At 34.4% G+C, this 17753-nt stretch overlaps 2 protein-coding genes across 4 annotated transcripts in view; both read right to left on the bottom strand.

Moving 5' to 3' along the window:
- Window positions 1-5105, bottom strand: part of LOC117337038 (TOX high mobility group box family member 4-like) — a 117715-nt gene extending 112610 nt beyond the window's left edge. The window contains exon 1 of one of the 3 annotated variants that reach the window (XM_033897792.1): window positions 5026-5105. The gene's annotated coding sequence lies outside the window, so the exon portion shown is untranslated. The remainder of the gene's footprint in view (window positions 1-5025) is intronic. The other 2 variants (XM_033897793.1, XM_033897794.1) reach the window with 2 other exon arrangements.
- Window positions 5106-13706: 8601 nt separating this feature from the next.
- Window positions 13707-17528, bottom strand: LOC117338398 (protein O-linked-mannose beta-1,4-N-acetylglucosaminyltransferase 2-like). The gene is made up of 2 exons (XM_033899745.1): window positions 17381-17528; window positions 13707-16053 (listed from the first exon to the last, which is right to left on the bottom strand). Exon 2 carries the CDS (start codon window positions 16000-16002, stop codon window positions 13786-13788), a length of 2217 nt encoding a protein of 738 aa, XP_033755636.1. The 5' UTR covers window positions 16003-16053; window positions 17381-17528; the 3' UTR covers window positions 13707-13785.
- Window positions 17529-17753: the final 225 nt, after the last annotated feature.

The raw sequence follows: 17753 nt of genomic DNA, 5'->3' as shown, positions 1-17753 counted from the left end.
AAAGTTATTATGTTATGTTGACATTACGTTATTAAGTAATGTTGACATTAAAGTTATTAAGTAATGTTGACATTAAGTTACGTATTAAGTAATGTTGGCATTAGTTATTAAGTAAGGTTGACATTATGTTAATATGTAATGTTGACATTAAGTTATTATGTAATGTTGACATTAAGTTATTAAGTAATGTTGACTTTAAGTAATATTGACAACTGTAAGATTCAATCAACTCTGCATCAAATCTTATAGATTTAACATAAAAAGATGAATTCTAACTTCTAGTGATCATGATGGGATCTAATAAATAATTTCAGAAATTACAAGGGAGGGGTGGATGATTTGTAGACAGATATGTGGTTTGTCTTTCTATCAAAAGTTGTCATCTCTATGATCTTGAACATGAGATGATGACCCTAAACAAGTTTGCCCGTACAATCCATGTGACATCCTCTCTCTACCTACTCATCAACCTAACCCAACAGAGAAAATAGCATTCAATTCGCAGTGGCTGCACCTCCCTCCAACATTTTCATTACAGGCCAGTACACAGTGGTCACATTCACTTAGATCAGTACGGGCCGAGAGGACAGCAGTCATTACCACTAGACTCTCCGACAGGACGACAATCATTATGACTAGGCGCTCCACTCATCGGCCAAAGCAATCCTTCAATCATAATTCATGTTCACTTCACAAATTATTGATCCAGTAACGGCACATTAATTTGATGACAAACACAATAGAGAGAATTAATGTTTTACTCTAATTTGATGACAAAATACAATAACAGCAAATTAATGCCCGGCTTGTCCCAATTATACCCAGGTGTCCAATCATCTCAATGGGGGGAAACCCACGACAAAAGATTAACAGCTTCACCCATTAATTAGACATTCATGTTTATGATGGAAAGATTTCATTAACATCCTTAATTACAAAAATTGTACAGACAATATTAAACTTCCTACCTTACACATCAGTTACCTTTCTGTCTGAAAATTGAGTCACTGAACTGATAAAGTTACTGGTGTTTCCTTACAAAATGCTACCAGTGTTATGCAATTACCAGTGTAATACACATGCATTGCACATAAAATCATGCACGACAACGAAGCATGGAGAACAGGCATGTGTTATTAACAGTCTATAATCATTTTAATGTCCATAAACTTGGTGGAGAAGTAATTCTAAAGTTTATTATGATTGAGAAATCAGACACGAAGCTTAGGGCAAGTAGATTGGTTAGGTCCAATGAAACTTCTCAGTACTCATGACTATCAAAATTACCATAGAGCATCCAGTTGTATTACACAGAACAGGCTTAATCTCATACACTAAACTTCTGTCCAAGAGTGTACAAAAATATTGAAATGTAATCAAAACATGTACTACCGTAAAACAGGAGAGTATAGGTCAACTTAACTACTAGGCTAGCGGGATAGCCCTTTAACCTAGTGATAAGATGTTTGCCTTAAGAATGAGAGGTTGCTGGTTTCAGGCCCAGCACCGCCAGGGTAGATTTGGTGCCACTGACCACTCAAAGTGTAAGCTATAGGAGATTGAGAGGCGTCCTTGGATCGTAAAGAGCATGAGGTATTGATGTCTTCCGGGCAAAGTCTTTCTGAAGGAGATAGCTAGAGTAATGTAAAACTAAATAGTATAAGTCACCTACCTAGTTCAGTCTAGCAGGAATTTACCTTTAGCATAGTGATGATTATATATGTATATTTGAGAGCGAGAGATGGCTTATTGGAGGCCCAGCACAGAAGTTAAACTTAAGAAACATTTTATATTTTATATTGCTTATTTAAACCATTTCATGAGTAAAGGGAAAGCATCAGAAGAATTAGTCTTTTCTTCACTAAATGAAAGAATATCACTCACTCTATCCGAAATAGTAAAGGGATTATCTCCCTTTGGTCACTCATATTTCAAATCAAAAGAAATTAATTATAACAGTATTGTGTCCCTTATTTTTTCTTTTCATTTACCCATTAAAATCTAAAAATTAATTTGATTCAACTTAATTGGATGAATATAAATTAAGTTTTCAGTTTTGGATGGTTAAGTATTGATTCATAACATTACAAGAGGACGGGGCCTTGTCAGTCACAAGTTCTAATATCTGATGATTTTTTGCTTTCAGATCAGAAGTGGCAGCCAGCTTTTAAAATCCAGAAATAATAATCGTAGTAATTTGTGTAGTGTCATAAGTCGTAAGATTAGGAATGTCTATTTGACTAATTATCTGAGGTAAAATGATACAAAATAATCGATCTATATAGACTCTTTTTAAGCCTCGCCATTGGAATTACTCATATAGCTTTCCCAGTAGTACCCGTAATTACCATGTAGCAACTGCTCCAAGCTATTTTATATTCTGTTTCAATGCTGGTGACTGTAAATCACCAAGCTAGATTAGACTCGAGACAATCACACTGAGTGATACTATGGGGGAATTCTGAAATATTCATTGTTGTACAAAAGATATGCATGAATATATATATAGTTGAATCCTGATGATTTAAAATTCTATGAATTTTTTTTCTGCTGAAATTTCTTTATTTCTTTGCTTGTTTTCTTACTAATACAATGATACTAAGTTCCATAATTACTTATTATAACAATATATACCAATTTTATTATAATTTCACCTTTTTATATTACCTAGCTGCCTTTTCTATCTTTTCATAATTCACTGTTATGTGCTAATGTCCTTATAAACATTACTTTACCCAAAATATATTATCATAACCTTCATTTTCTTCAATAGCAGCCCTTGCAATATGATTAGGCCAAGTACAATCACATTCCGATATTTTTCACGTTTTTTTCAATAAGTATGACAGAGTTATTTCCCTTCATTTAAAAAAAAAACAAGGTCAATTTTCAATACTGGCAGTTTGTCATCTACAAAACAATACTGACAATTGTTTTATAGACATCATGATTATTAATTTACTGATAACATATTGAATAATTTTCAACTTTTTTTTTTTTTTTAATTTTTAACTCTAGAAGCTGAATATTTTAAACCTTTTAAAACTAAAATTGTCGTCATTGCAATTGCATTGCCTAAATGCACACTGTAACATATATACATCTTTCAATAAAAACAATCTGAAATATTGACTTTGAGGGAAAAGATTGTGAAGTCAATGGATCACCAAATTAAGACACTTTATTTTAAATATATGGATGCCAAGTATTCATCATTAACTTAATACAATTCAACTGGTTAGTTTATTCCTGACTGTATCACAATCTAAACAGCTATGGTTTGTATTCTCTGTAAGGAAGAGATTATGTGATCCATCAGTCAGCTAAATGCCACCCCCAAGTAAAATCTGTCTGGTTCAGTAAAGGATATGTTAAAAAGCTTTTCCCCATCCCTTACCTACCCCAATGCATCTGTCTTAAAAGGTTAAATGTTTGAGGTGTCTAGCTCGATCCCTCCAATGTATTTCTTCCTGTATTTTATCTACTTTATTTTGTATTCAAATTATGAAAACATTGCTATAAAGTTTGCTAGAACAAAATTTCATTTTGCTAGTGGAAATTTTAGGCACTCGCAATGAATTGCAAGTTCGACCCCTAAGATATATACAGGTTCAATACCTCCCCCTCCCATGTGTTTGTATTAAAAAGTTAAATAGAGGATACATGTATTTCAAATGCCTTCCCCTCCCATGCATCTGTCTAAAAGGTTTAATAGAGGGCATCTTTAAATTGAATACCTCCTCTTCCTCCTCCATTTATGTCAGTGGTGCTTTTATACTTGAGAGACTCTCACTTGTTTCCAGGAAAGTTCTGAACTAAAATGTCTGCATTTCCTTAGATGTGATAACCGGAAGATTTAATACCAGATGGTATAGCTTGGAAACATTCAGAAAACTGTTACATGATACAATGGTTTAACATGGACTTTTGAAGACCCAATATTGGGAAATTTCAGTTTTCAACATTAAATTAAATCTTAGGGTAAAATGGTACCATCCGGATGAAAAGACATTTCCCAGTTAACTTCCCACATGGTCAAAAGTTCTAGGTCCTTTTGTAATCTTGCAAAATCACTGTTAGATGTTATTGTCAAATTGGGGACATATAGGACAGCATCATCTGCAAGAACACCATATGTGGCATCTAGACCTAATGGCATGCCATAGATATAAAATGGAAGTGTTGGTCTGATAACAGAGCAGTGTGAAATTCCAGAAAAGACATTCACGTCATATCACTTATTTATATGACCACTTAGTACATGCATACAGCACAGCGCCATAGGGGATTTCAATCATAATAATAAATTGATTCAAGATCATAGTATCAGGTTTCTAACTTTCTATTGATCTCTATCTTTATTATTATAACATTACTTGACTTGACTATAGTACTTGATTCAGCATTAGGGGTAGGGCCTATTACAAACCAAGTGTGCTCAGATGGCATACAACTGCAGTTGACCAGTCACATCAACAGCAGTCTTAGTTTCCTATGGCTCTGACACCAGTTTTTAACTTCTGACAGATAGATGTCTGATGTAGGGTATATATAGGGTATCTCTCTGAATGTTCAACCATTGTGTCAAGGCCAAAGGCAACTCAGGTTACATCAAACCCAGCACCAATTATCATGAAATTCATATTTGGACACTGTCCAATAAATGCTGTGATGCTCTAGTAAATCAATCGACCAAAACTCCAAAAGAACAGCTTGGGAAGTGCATCGGAAAGTCGGACAGTCTCGATTTTACGAGACGATTGAGCGTGCCCTACAGTAGAACACTAAAATTTTGGATTTCAGTTTATTTGATTGATAACCGCACATACATTTCTTATTATAAACAACTTTTGTTGGAACATTTTTTATGAATTGTCTACGTATACTAGGCCCATGTCTATGTGAAACAAAATCATCAACAAATGTTTTAAATATCATTGGACATGCATTCACATACCAGCGATAAATTCACCACGTAATCAAAGGATGGCATGCTTTCATTAAAAACATATAAAAATTGCATACCTGCAATAGATCTAGTATAGACTAGTTTAGTTCCTGAAGAAAATGAGCGGTATCTCTTCTCACAACACATGTACCGGAAGTGTTGAAGAAAGTGAAATATTAAAGTCGATTTCCGGAATACGGAAAAAAATGAGTTGCGTTTCCCCTATTTCAAGTTTTAATATCTAACATAAATTTACAATATAGTACGTTTCACTATTCAAATTTCTTGCGTATCAAATGTTTCAGTTTTATTTTTAGCAGAACTTTGTTTCTACTTTATATATTCAAAATTATGAGATATCTGTACTACTAAAATTATTTTACTAATTCAATATCCCCTCAATCGCTCATTTTAAGTCAAATGATATAAAATTCATATCAAATTAAAATTTTCGCTATCAAAGAAATCATATTATTGGATAGTTGTAATGACATATAACAAAAGAGCACACAGATACTCGAAATACAGTAATCCTGATATTTACAGTGGACAAATACAAACTACATACCAAACTTATAATAACTAAATTTGATCAGTCTAAAAGTGGTTTGTAGCTTGCTTTCAAAGCGAATATTTGTTGGCTGATCTTATTCATGTGACTTTCAAAGTTGATTAAGGTGGTCACTGATTTGAATGCCAAATCTGTACTAATTTACATGCTCAATGGGCTTCGAGAACTTTGTTTTGTCCTTGCATATGATCGTGAAAGCAGGTAATTCATTTGAACCAACTGGCCCAATTTCATCCATTTTGTCAAATTGGTTAATCAGAAGAAGTTGTTTAAAGAGTGTTTTACACCTTTAACCAGTAAATTAATTTGGGTAATTAGGGTAATTTATTTGAACAAACTAGAAAGCTCTACATCCGAGCATGCAGCAATGATCAATGCTACTGATCTGATATCATGACGTGCCATTTGCTTATTCTATATATTCAAGGAAGAATGACAAAGCTAATTCATGGTGTCAAAGATCTGTACATATAGCGAAAGTCTGAAGAAGCTGGGGATTCCAACACTCTACTTTTAAAAGTAGTTCAAAGGTCAAGGTCAAGATCAGCATGTAGTATCAATTAATGGAAAGGTCTTGGCTCAAGGAACACACATCAAAAACTTGAACAGTATCCTCATTAGTATCGAGATTATACTGTTTTATAAAATCTTTGACCTAGCTGTCTACGGATGCTAATGACGTCAATGATGGGGGCCGGGTATACCTGGTATATCAAAAGCTCCCTTAACTTCAACTAAATACATTTAAGTTCTCTTTTTCCTTTTTGTTAACAGGATTTGGATTTAAAACAACAAAACAATAGATCGTTGTTTCCTCAACAAGCACATTGATTTAAGCGGGAAAATTCTCTTCCGACCAGACCCCACCATTGTGTGATTGTATAGGCCATTATTATATCAACATTTTTGTCTCACACAAAAGAGGGAGATGCACAACACATGGGTGATTAATGTATTGTATTTTATTGTAAATTACAATAAACAACAGATGTGTTATTTTTCTATTGTATTTTATTGTAAATTACAATAAACAACACATGGGTTATTATTCTATTGTATTTTATTGTAAATTACAATAAACAACACATGGGTTATTATTCTATTGTATTTTATAGTAAATTACAATAAACAACAGATGTGTTATTATTCTACTGTATTTTATTGTTAATTACAATAAACAACAGATGGGCTATTATTCTATTGTATTTTTTTGTAAATTAAAATAAACAACAGATGGGTTATTATTCTATTGTATTTTATTGTAAATTACAATAAACAACAAATGGGTTATTATTCTATTGTATTTTATTGTAAATTACAATAAACAACAGATGGGTTATTATTCTATTGTATTTTATAGTAAATTACAATAAACAACAGATGGGTTATCATTCTATTGTATTTTATAGTAAATTACAATAAACAACAGATGGGTTATTATTCTATTGTATTTTATTGTAAATTACAATAAACAACAGATGGGTTATTATTCTATTGTATTTTATTGTAAATTACAATAAACAACAGATGGGTTATTATTCTATTGTATTTTATAGTAAATTACAATAAACAACAAATGGGTTATATTCTATTGTATTTTATTGTTAATTACAATAAACAACAGATGGGTTATTATTCTATTGTATTTTATAGTAAATTACAATAAACATCAGATGGGTTATTATTCTATTGTATTTTATTGTAAATTACAATAAACAACAAATGGGTTATTATTCTATTGTATTTTATTGTAAATTACAATAAACAACAGATGGGTTATTATTCTATTGTATTTTATTTTAAATTACAATAAACAACAGATGGGTTATTATTCTATTGTATTTTATTGTAAATTACAATAAACAACAGATGGGTTATTATTCTATTGTATTTTATTTTAAATTACAATAAACAACAGATGAGTTATTATTCTATTGTATTTTATTGTAAATTACAATAAACAACAGATGGGTTATTATTCTAGGTCATTTTGTTGTAAATTACAATAAACAACAGATGGGTTATTATTCTATTGTATTTTATTGTTAATTACAATAAACAACAGATGGGTTATTATTCTAGGTCATTTTGTTGTAAATTACAATAAACAACAGATGGGTTATTATTCTATTGTATTTTATTGTAAATTACAATAAACAACAGATGGGTTATTATTCTATTGTATTTTATTGTTAATTACAATAAACAACAGATGGGTTATTATTCTATTGTATTTTATTGTAAATTGCAATAAACAACACTTCGGTTATTATTCTATTGTATTTTATTGTAAATTACAATAAACAACAAATGGGTTATTATTCTATTGTATTTTATTGTAAATTACAATAAACAACACTTGGGTATTATTCTATTGTATTTTATTGTAAATTACAATAAACAACACTTGGGTATTATTCTATTGTATTTTATTGTAAATTACAATAAACAACACTTGGGTTATTATTCTATTGTATTTTATTGTAAATTACAATAAACAACAGATGCATTATTATTCTAGGGTATTTTATTGTAAATTACAATAAACAACAGATGGGTTATTATTCTATTGTATTTTATTTTAAATTACAATAAACAACAGATGAGTTATTATTCTATTGTATTTTATTGTAAATTACAATAAACAACAGATGGGTTATTATTCTAGGTCATTTTGTTGTAAATTACAATAAACAACAGATGGGTTATTATTCTATTGTATTTTATTGTTAATTACAATAAACAACAGATGGGTTATTATTCTAGGTCATTTTGTTGTAAATTACAATAAACAACAGATGGGTTATTATTCTATTGTATTTTATTGTAAATTACAATAAACAACAGATGGGTTATTATTCTATTGTATTTTATTGTTAATTACAATAAACAACAGATGGGTTATTATTCTATTGTATTTTATTGTAAATTGCAATAAACAACACTTCGGTTATTATTCTATTGTATTTTATTGTAAATTACAATAAACAACAAATGGGTTATTATTCTATTGTATTTTATTGTAAATTACAATAAACAACACTTGGGTATTATTCTATTGTATTTTATTGTAAATTACAATAAACAACACTTGGGTATTATTCTATTGTATTTTATTGTAAATTACAATAAACAACACTTGGGTTATTATTCTATTGTATTTTATTGTAAATTACAATAAACAACAGATGCATTATTATTCTAGGGTATTTTATTGTAAATTACAATAAACAACACTTGGGTTATTATTCTAGGGTATTTTATTGTAAATTACAAAATATGAACAGTGACACATAGCATAAGTATAACATTCTACAAATATCAATTTGATTTTGAACAAACTTACTCACTTTGAATATCTTAATAAAATGTTACAGAACATTGTGAGACAATAAATAGACACAGGAGATACCAGAGAGATGTCCACCATCAGATGACCTTTATTGGATTGCTGTAAGACTATACCTTTTTTTCTACTTTTCTTATCTTCCTCGTTTCTCATCTTCCTGTTAATCATTTTAAAACCAGAGATGTCTACATATGAGACCTGAGAAAGACCCATAAAGGGCTCTTGATGAATTAGGATAACAAAATTCATCTAACAGAAGGGGAACCTACCTTTAAAATTTGAGAAAGACCCATGAATAACTCTGAGAAATAGCAATAACAAACTTATCCGTCAAAATTCAAAATGCCCATTTGTAGGCCATCTCCTGTTCCAATAATCTCAAAATTGAACATGCACAACTATTGACTAGGGGAAACTTATATATGAAATTTGAGAAAGTTCCAGGAAGAGCATTCCGAGAAATAGCAATTATAATCTTTAACAGCAAAAATTCAAAATGGCTTCCAGTCGGCCATCTTGTTTTTCAATCAGTCTAGGCACAACAAGCATACACATCAAGTTTCATAATTATCTTTCCAGTGTTTCTCAAAAAATAGCGATAACAAACTTCCAACTGTCAAAATCCAAGAATCTGCTTGTCGCCCATTTTGGTTTCCTGATTAGACTCAAAATTGGATGGGCATAACCAGGGGCCAAGGGACCACAGGCATATGGCAATTTAAATAGCCAACCATCTGAAGGTGATAGGCTGAAAAGAAACACAGGTATTACATTATATATCAACTATACCTGAACTCAACATTTTATTATAAGAACACTTTCTTCACACCCTATTACATTGTTACAAGGAATGCCACTATTGAATATAGGTAATTTATTGACATTCCCAGGTAAGTAATAAAATAAATAAACAAAATGACACATTAACTTTCCCAACAAAATCTGACAAAATAATAACACAATGTAGTGAATAACAACATTAATTCCTTAATATCAAACAAATAATTACACATGCACCAATTCAGCCATCACCGGCGTATACACTCACTAGGATAGTCACAGTTTATCACTATCAGGTACTGAAAATTGCACAGTAATAATCATAAAACATCAAACAAAGGAGTATCTTTATACATAACATGTTTATGGGAACCTCACAAACTTCCATCAACCAATCCATCTATTTAGTCAGAAATCCATGGTTTATGTGTACAGAATAACATTGTCAGTTAGGAGTCCATGGTTTATGTGTACAGAATAACCTTGTTAGTTAGGACTCCATGGTTTATGTGTACAGAATAACCTTGTTAGTCAGGACTCCAAGGTTTATGTGTACAGAATAACCTTGTTAGATAGGACTCCATGGTTTCTGTGTACAGAATAACCTTGTTAGTCAGGACTCCATGGTTTATGTGTACAGAATAACCTTGTTAGTCAGGACGCCATGGTTTATGTGTACAGAATAACATTGTTAGTTAGGACTCCATGGTTTATGTGTACAGAATAACATTGTTAGTCAGGACTCCATGGTTTATGTGTACAGAATAACATTGTTAGTCAGGACTCCATGGTTTATGTGTACAGAATAACATTGTTAGTCAGGACTCCATGGTTTATGTGTACAGAATAACCTTGTTAGTGAGGACTCCATGGTTTATGTGTACAGAATAACATTGTTAGTCAGGACTCCATGGTTTATGTGTACAGAATAACCTTGTTAGTCAGGACTCCATGGTTTACGTGTACAGAATAACCTTGTTAGTCAGGACTCCATGGTTTATGTGTACAGAATAACCGTGTTAGTCAGGACTCCATGGTTTATGTGTACAGAATAACCTTGTTAGTTAGGACTCCATGGTTTATGTGTACAGAATAACCTTGTTAGTTAGGACTCCATGGTTTATGTGTACAGAATAGCCTTGCTAGTCTGGCTTCAAGACTCCAAAATGTCCCTGTAATATAACCTTGTATGTGTGCACTTAGGATCCATGGATTTAACAACAACATCACATGTTAATTGGTCTTGATTGGTTAGTTTCAGGATAGATAGGAATGGAACATAAAACTCAAATGGATCTTTGTTTTTAACTGCCATGAACATAAGTCTCCAGGAAAAATGTCCAGGAGTGGTATAATATACACAGATTTCCTCAATGTAACACACAACACCAACCATGTGTACAAAACACCTATACAATATATTGAAACAAATATATAAAGCTTACAATGGTTTATAAATGTATCACAACAAATTATAACAACAACAAAATGAAATATGTATTTGAGTCAAAGGAATGTGTAAACTGGAATATCATGTGCCTTTTTATATTTTACTGTCTCTTCATTATCCAGCAAGTGTTCTCACACTGTGGACAGCCAGGGTCATTTTGACCAGGTGATCTTCTTGTAGGTTAACTTTCAGTTACCCTAATAACATCATACTTTGACAAAGGACAAAACCACAACAGCTGAGCAGTCTGTAATATCAGGTTCTTAACAAACATAAACTGCTCCGAGTGGGTAACGAACAACACACCTCAAACATCCACCAAATTTTCATGGTCATCATAAAAAATTACAAAAATCATTAAGCTCTCTGTTGCGATGTAATTGGTTGATGTTGGTTAATGTCCACACAACATCTGATGTCATGTGGATTCATGGTATTATGAGGGTGTGTGGTATAACTGCTGTAATAAATGGAATTTTAACTCAAACATTAATCCACTATTCATGAAAATGTCATGTACATCAAGTTAAATACTGATGTGGCAAGTGGTTGCAAAAAATATACAGTTAATGATAAGAGTTTTCTATGTATGTCTAAAGTGCTTGAAACAGGATTCCGGCTCAATCTGTAATCCATCATGATAAAGCCACATGCAAAATTTCAAATTGATGAAGCAAGCGGTAGGGATAAGAAGTTAAGAAAACAGTTAATCATGATAATCCAATGTGCAAAGGACCATAACTCTAGTAATGGAATATCGACATGGGTCCAACTCAATGTGTTATCTTAAATGATTTTTAAAGCCATCTACCAAGTAACAAATTGATGTAGCAAGTGGTAGTGAAAAAAAGTCTGGAAACCATAACTCCAGCACAATTATGAAATATTGACTCAGGGTTTGAGCTCACACTATAATTCATTATGACAAAGCCACATACTAAGTTGTAAGGTGAAGTGGCAAGCATTAAGGAAAAGTGTCTGGAAAACTGAAGTGTGACTGACAATGCTGCTGCCACAAACACATGATAGACAGCGAGATCCGTAAGTGACAATAAATGTCCAAGTTTCACAGGTGACAAAATAATACAATAATAAACTTATGTAACAATGCATATTACATTTAAATTTTAAAATAGAAAACGTCTGGTAATGCACAGCCTAACTGTACATGTATACCCTTGTACAATACCAATGCCACACAAAAGCATGCTTACAATGATGTACATCACAAAGTACTGATTAGCCCTACAATGGCTGTTTTTATTTAGCAAACAACACATCTGAGATTCAAATACCGTCAATGCTTACATTAAGTAGTACATATACATGTGTACTGTAGTGTGAGAATTGAACACGAATTATACTCACAGACAGATAAGACTAAGGAGAATTAACTCGAAACTCTTACCTCATGTTAGTTCACAAAGATTGATCAAAGAAGCATCTTGATTTATGTTTAGATATTTAGACAGCCTTCATCCAAACCCCCAAATTAGACAACCTTCACCCAAACCCCCAAATTAGCCAGCCTTCACCCAAACCCCCAAATTAGACAGCCTTCACCCAAACCCCCAAATTAGCCAGCCTTCACCCAAACCCTGAAATTAGACAGCCTTCACCCAAACCCTCAAATTAGACAGCCTTCACCCAAACCCCCAAATTAGACAGCCTTCACCCAAACCCCCAAATTAGACAGCCTTCACCCAAACCCCCAAATTAGACAGCCTTCACCCAAACCCCCAAATTAGACAGCCTTCACCCAAACCCCCAAATTAGACAGCCTTCACCCAAACCCCCAAATTAGACAGCCTTCATCCAAACCCCCAAATTAGATAACCTTCACCCAAACCCCCGAATTAGACAACCTTCACCCCCCCCCCCCCCCTCCCCCAATTAGACAGCCTTCATCCAAACCCCCAAATTAGACAGCCTTCACCCCAACCCCCAAAATACACAGCATTCACCCAAACCCCCAAATTAGCCAGCAAACAGTCCTAACCCCCAAATTAGACAGCCTTCACCCAAACCCCCAAATTAGCCAGCAAACAGCCCTAACCCCCAAATTAGACAGCCTTCACCCAAACCCCCAAATTAGACAGCAAACAGCCCTAACCCCCAAATTAGACAGCCTTCACCCAAACCCCCAAATTAGACAGCCTTCACCCCAACCCCCAAATTAGACAGCCTTCACCCAAACCCCCAAATTAGCCAGCCTTCACCCAAACCCCCAAATAAGACAGCCTTCACCCAAAACCCCAAATTAGCCAGCCTTCACCCAAACCCCCAAATTAGACAGCCTTCACCCAAACCCCCAAATTAGCCAGCCTTCACCCAAACCCCCAAATTAGACAGCCTTCACCCAAAACCCCAAATTAGACAGCCTTCACCCAAACCCCCAAATTAGACAGCCTTCACCCAAACCCCCAAATTACCCAGCCTTCACCCAAACCCCCAAGTTACCCAGCCTTCATCCAAACCCCCAAATTACCCAGCCTTCAACCAAACCCCCAAGTTACCCAGCCTTCACCCAAACCCCCAAGTTACCCAGCCTTCATCCAAACCCCCAAGTTACCCAGCCTTCATCCAAACCCCCAAGTTACCCAGCCTTCATCCAAACCCCCAAGTTACCCAGCCTTCACCCAAACCCCCAAGTTACCCAACCTTCACCCAAACCCCCAAATTAGATGTTATGTTATTAAACACTTAGTGTGACTATGCAGTCCCCCAGTTTTACTGTCTATAATAGCCCTCACCCAAACCTTCACTGTGGGCCCTGCACCCAGCACAGACACTAACAGAGATGTATCTGTCACTATAAATAGAATATCATCCACACCATCTTGTACTACTCTCACCTCATAATGTAACTTTTGAAAATCTAAATTGTCTAAGTTTTGAGGTGGTTCCCACTTTATTTTAAACACCACAGATCCTTTTTCTACATTTCCCAATTGTTTCACATTTTTGTGTGTGATATCAGTCTCTTGTTTATTACACCAGATGTTGGAGACTTTGGCTGGGAATATATGTAGCTGGTTACTAGTGAATGATTTGTTTATAGCCTCTGTGATGAGTCTGGTGATGGCAGGAATATCAACTTCTGTATCCTGATATATGTGATACAACCAGGACGGATCGCTACAACAAAGATGATCTGGCACCTCGGTCTCCGCCATTATAGCTGCCTGTTCCTGTGACGATAGATGCCCGATTCCCCCAATGTCTACTGGCCAGTCAGGATGCCCTACAGATTTGGTTTTGTTGAGGTTTTGCCAAGCTGTATAGACAAGATTCATTGCTGGAAGCTCAGCTAGGGTCCTAAAGGGGGAGTACTTTCTGGGAGGAACTGCATAAGGAAACAACTCAATAACAAATGAACCAGGCCTCAGAAAGGCAGCAAGTGACATCAAAGACCCATGCATACCAACAAGTCCACGGGAAAACTGCACATAGTGCATGATATCTTTGAAACTATGGGTTTCCAAACTAAGAACAAATACTTTCATATTAACCTCAGCAGAAACCGTAAGCATTAGTTCCATTTCATTGACAATACGACGATTTTCTTTCCTGGAGAATAGAACAAAATAGTCAGCTGATGTGAGCATCATGTTGGGAGGTTTTTCTATATTGAGTTGACTGACAATGTAATCTACTGTGTTGTGTACAAGAAATCCTGATGCTGTTGTGTCTTTCACAGGTGCTTGAGGCTCATTGTAGCCATATTGGTACCATACAGTTGCCATTGACAACCCAACATAAGCATCCTCAAAACAAACCATTTGTTCCTGACTGAAATCTGCAATATAGATTGGGGATTTAGTGGTAAAAACAGAATACAAGTCAGCAAAGTCCCCCTGATCCCATCCTTCAACAAACACCAACTGCACATCATATCTATCCAGAGAGTTTTGTCCAGTGATGAAATTCAGTGTGAAGTGTAGTGGGAAAATGTCATCATGGAGAACATGCATAATATTATCAGGTTTGAACCTATTAAATATAAGGCTTTGACCTTTGACCCATCTGACCCTAGAGTGATTAAACATTGAAGACTTTAAATCAATCAGGTTTGCTGTATGACCATTGTAATCAAGTACAGTGGAAAGGCGTAGCCACGGCCTGCTATCGTTGCCAAGTTGTGACCTCTCTAATACACTTTTGTCACTGTGGTAAAACAAGAAAGCTTCATTTACAGGACTGTAACATAGGTTCCTAAAACGACACATCTTGTCCATCTCTGAATTGCCATGGCACCAAACTGAGGTTTCAGTTGGTGATAAATCCTCCGGTGATTTCTGGGTGTCTGGCGTCATGTCAGCTGCTGTGACATGTTCACTTCCATCAATATCTGTCTCTGAGGCAACGATACTGGTGTGACCTTCACCATGCAATTCACTACTCGAAGTCAATACATTTGAGAATTCTGAACTTGTAGTTTTAGTTCTTTCATACTCTTCAAAATACCTTCCACTTGGCGCTTCACTTCTTACTTCCTTGCTATAACTTGCCTGACTACTCTGAATAAAATCTGTTTCAAAATACTGGTCTGACTGACTACTAAAGTCTGTCCCAGAAACTTTATTTTGCTGTGAATATTGTACTTTGCTTTCATACTTAGTTGCCCCTAAATTGTCAATATCCAAGTTACTGACAGATTCCTCAAAGCTAGACTGACTTGTTGCGATGTAGTTGAGATCCTTGAATTTATCAATAACCCCCATTCTATCCCCAGTTTGTGGAAGGTGAGAACCAGGTTTTCTCGGAGGTTGGGAGAGGATGGGATGAGGATAGCAATCCATCTGTAGGTCTTCCACTTGTGATCTCAGATCCAAATATTTCTTTACAACTACTGCCAAAACAGACAGCATTACAGCATGGGTGATGAAATGGAGATTCGTCATTCTCAATTTTCAGATTACTGGAAATTTAGTCCAATTTATTTCACATCGGATCTGAAATAAAAAAAAACTAAAAATTAATGGAACTAAACTTCACTTTTTTTTAATAACAGTTATAGAACATGCTATATCTACAGCAATCACTCTTGATGGACCAGATGGAAGTGTCCATTAGGTCTTAATGTAATGGTTAAATGTCGGTGCACAGAGAAAACCTGATGTAGTTGGGCAGTTGACACCCATACCTTTCTACATTTGACTGATGAACACTCTGGCCATTCATAAAAATCTAACAGGGCCATCTCCTGTGCCACCTATCTATTCCCTGAATTACTTTGACAATGTTCAAGAAAAAATTCAAAACCACTTTCTACAATATGCATTTTATCATTATATGGTTCTTTATTGTTTCTGTTTTATCCTACATGTAAAAGCAGCTGAAACAGGCACACAAATCAGGCATGGGTCGACAATAGCTCAGTCGATTTGTGCATTGGCCTACGTAACCGCAAGTGAGGACCTAAGGTGTGTGATTTGATTGACAGTCCCTACCCATGTCAGTAGAGGAATGGACTGGCCTGTGCTGTCTTAAATGTGTCCATGGGCAAGACACTTTACCCAAATTGTTTTAGAATGGCATGCAATGGGCCTCCCTTTTGATGTTGAGTGAGGTTAAGTCACCAACCACTACATTACTTCAAGGAGACCCCACCTCATGATAATCCTAGCTGTTCACAGGACAATAAACCAAACAAACAGCAAGTTACCAGTGTCTGTTTGGTATTCTGCTTTAACGTTTAGGTGGTATGTAAATTTGTCAGTTATGTTACTGTCTTAGGTATGGCAATGTTTTTCAGTGAGACTGATATTACTACACAAATGTTTGTGGCCCCATCATTCATGGACACCATCTTCATATCATCTTAGTTGTCGTAAAAATATTTAATATTAAGGTATACATGTAGCTCTGTCTCAAATGGTTTAGTGTATGTCCATCTATAGAGATCTAGCTAGCATTCTTTCACTCCTATACTTAGACTAATATATAATTAATAGAATGACTTACACTTTCATTAATTGTCTTATATAGAAACATCGAAAAATTAAATGCATGTCTCTTAAATCATATGATATAAGATAAAATATATATATAAATGGTGTTGAACCTCTATTTCACAAATTAATCATATGGAATTCATAAACTTGTGTTAACATAAAAATCAATATAAATAATTTGCATTAACATTCCTTTGGGTCCTATTTTCCTCTGTCTATAATACATTAGATTTTATTTCTGTCATTATTAGATCTTATTGTATCTTACTTAGCTTGCATCAACTGTCTACCTTTCACCGTTTCATCTGTTTATATATTTCCTTACCTTCCGTTTTAAGAGATAAGCACAGTCAGCTTGATCCGAAACACTTTCATTATTTGCGGACGGTATGAGTATGAACTGACAGCACCTGGCATTTCTCGTGAAGATTTGTTTTCTATTTTAAATTACTATTGTTTATTACTATTTTCCACCAACCGGTGTTTTGTCTTTTGGATCGATATGCGCATGTCTAACAAAATGAAAGTAGGCCTAAGCTTAGGATTTTAAAAAAATGGATTGAGTAATGTATTGATAAAATGAGAAACATCAAAGCTGTGTTATTTTTTTTTCATTTTGTGTTTACATATTTATTTCGTGAAAATGATCACCAGCACATTTTCCTAAGATAATAACGATACTCACTCCCTGATCCGGA

This window comes from Pecten maximus, chromosome 11 (assembly GCF_902652985.1).
Source record: "Pecten maximus chromosome 11, xPecMax1.1, whole genome shotgun sequence".
Taxonomy (NCBI): domain Eukaryota; kingdom Metazoa; phylum Mollusca; class Bivalvia; order Pectinida; family Pectinidae; genus Pecten; species Pecten maximus.
This window is presented reverse-complemented; position numbering and strand designations above follow the sequence as displayed.

Coding starts and splice junctions, on each gene's coding strand:
- LOC117338398 (XM_033899745.1), bottom strand. CDS start 16,002: ATGACGAATCTCCATTTCATCACCCATGCTGTAATGCTGTCTGTTTTG.